This window comes from Gracilinanus agilis, chromosome 2, assembly GCF_016433145.1.
Source record: "Gracilinanus agilis isolate LMUSP501 chromosome 2, AgileGrace, whole genome shotgun sequence".
Lineage (NCBI taxonomy): Eukaryota > Metazoa > Chordata > Mammalia > Didelphimorphia > Didelphidae > Gracilinanus > Gracilinanus agilis.
In genome coordinates this window covers 291181075-291182764 of record NC_058131.1, presented here as the reverse complement: position 1 = coordinate 291182764, position 1690 = coordinate 291181075, and the positions used below count along the sequence as shown (strand labels likewise).

At 58.8% G+C, this 1690-nt stretch overlaps 1 protein-coding gene across 1 annotated transcript in view; it reads right to left on the bottom strand.

The window, feature by feature from the left end:
• Positions 1-366, bottom strand: part of AMFR (autocrine motility factor receptor) — a 65833-nt gene extending 65467 nt beyond the window's left edge. The window contains exon 1 of the mRNA XM_044659714.1: positions 4-366. Within this exon, the coding sequence (XP_044515649.1) occupies positions 4-197 (194 nt within the window). The 5' untranslated portion in view covers positions 198-366. The remainder of the gene's footprint in view (positions 1-3) is intronic.
• Positions 367-1690: the final 1324 nt, after the last annotated feature.

Sequence of the window (1690 nt, the reverse complement as noted above, 5' to 3'; positions counted from 1 at the left end):
GGCGGCGGCTGGGGCGGCGGCGGCTGCTGCGACGACGTGAGAGCCTCAGGCTCTCCAGGGCCGGCACCAGGACCCGATTCGGACTGGCTGAGGGCGCGGTAGGCGCTCACGATGGTGCTCAGCAGGGCCAGGCCGCTGAGGCCCGTGTAGGTGCGGAGGCTGGGCCAGGGAAAGCGTTCCAGGAAGAGCAGCGGCATGGCGGCGGGGATGGCGGCCCTGGGCCCCGGGCCTCGCCTCGCAGGCGCGGGCGCTGCCTCCCTTCTTCCTTCCCTCCCTCTCTCCCGCCCTCGCAGCCGCCTCCAAACGGTGGCGGCCGCGGCAGCGACAGCGACGGCGACGACAGCGACGGCGACAGCGCTCCTCGGCTCCGCACCGCTCGCTCCCGCTCCCGCTACTGCCCCTGCCGGCGCGGAAGAGCCTTGTCCACGGGGCTGGCGGCTGTCCCCCCGCCCCGGGGCGGGACCCGACGGGCCTCGGGCCCTCTCCAGGGCTGCTCCGAGCCGCTGAGCCTGGAGTCTCCCGCCTCCAGGCCGGGGCTGAGGGCGGTGCCAAGGACCCTCCCTCCTCCGCCTCCAGAAATCATAAACCCCTGCGGCCTGGACTGGAGATGTGAAAAGCCAAAATAGCTCCGGGAAGACGAGTCGTGAGAAGGGCCCTAGGGCAGCTCGGGCCCCTAGCTTTACCGTAGCGGAAAGTGAGGCCCAGAGGAACGTAGTGACGGCTCCAGGGCAGCGGGCTGGGGGTGGGGCTGGAGCTGGGAGAGGGCCCGAGACATAAGTGGAACCTAGGTCCACCTGACTGCGGGCTCCAGCTAGCCTAAGCGCGCCACACCCGCGGGTGGCCAAGGGCCGTTCCGCCCCAGCCCCACGCTCTTATCTGTTCTCGGCGGCCTGCGGCAGCGCCCCGCGAGAGGCCCTCGGGAAGCTGCGGTTGTTGAGTGGTTACGCACGGCTTACCCTGCCGCCTTCCTTCGCACCCTTCCTTTTTCTTCTCACTTTGGTCTTTTCATAATTAAATTAAAATTTTGAAGGAAACTTATCTCTCAAGTTCAGAAAGATTCCGTCTCCTGGCAAACTAACGCTTTTTAAAGTCGAAAACTGCCGGGCATAACACCAACTTCATTCTTGGGGGAAAACAGTGGCTGTGGAGGCAGGCTGGAAGCTACAAGGCCAGAGTTCAAGTCCTGTCTCAGACACTTCCTAGCTTGTGACGCTGGACAAAAGTCACACAGCTTTCTTCAGCCTCAGTTTCCTCATCCGTAAAATGGGAATAATAGCACCTACCTCAAAGAGTTACTATAAGAATCAAATTACGTTTTACAAACATTAAAGCTTGGTTATTATGGATTCGGAGCTTCGAAGAATTTTGGGGATGAATTAACAGTTGTTAAACTGGAAAAAACACAGAATTATTAAATAGTCAGAAAAACCACTCTTTTAAGGAAAAAAGGTTCAGTGATTTCCTCTCAGGCCTCCACACAGAGCCGGAGACAGGTTGCTCAGTCCACTGACCCCTGCCTGCCATTGCGATAGATGACAGCTCTGAAGGACAAAAGAAATTGGGGGACTTATATACCATTTGAGGAACTGGGAGTGTTCAAACTACACTGACAAACTTGGGAAAAAAATCAGTCAGAGGCTAGGGTGTAAGGAAATGGTCACTAAATGGGTGGTCCTTACACAGGTGTAGG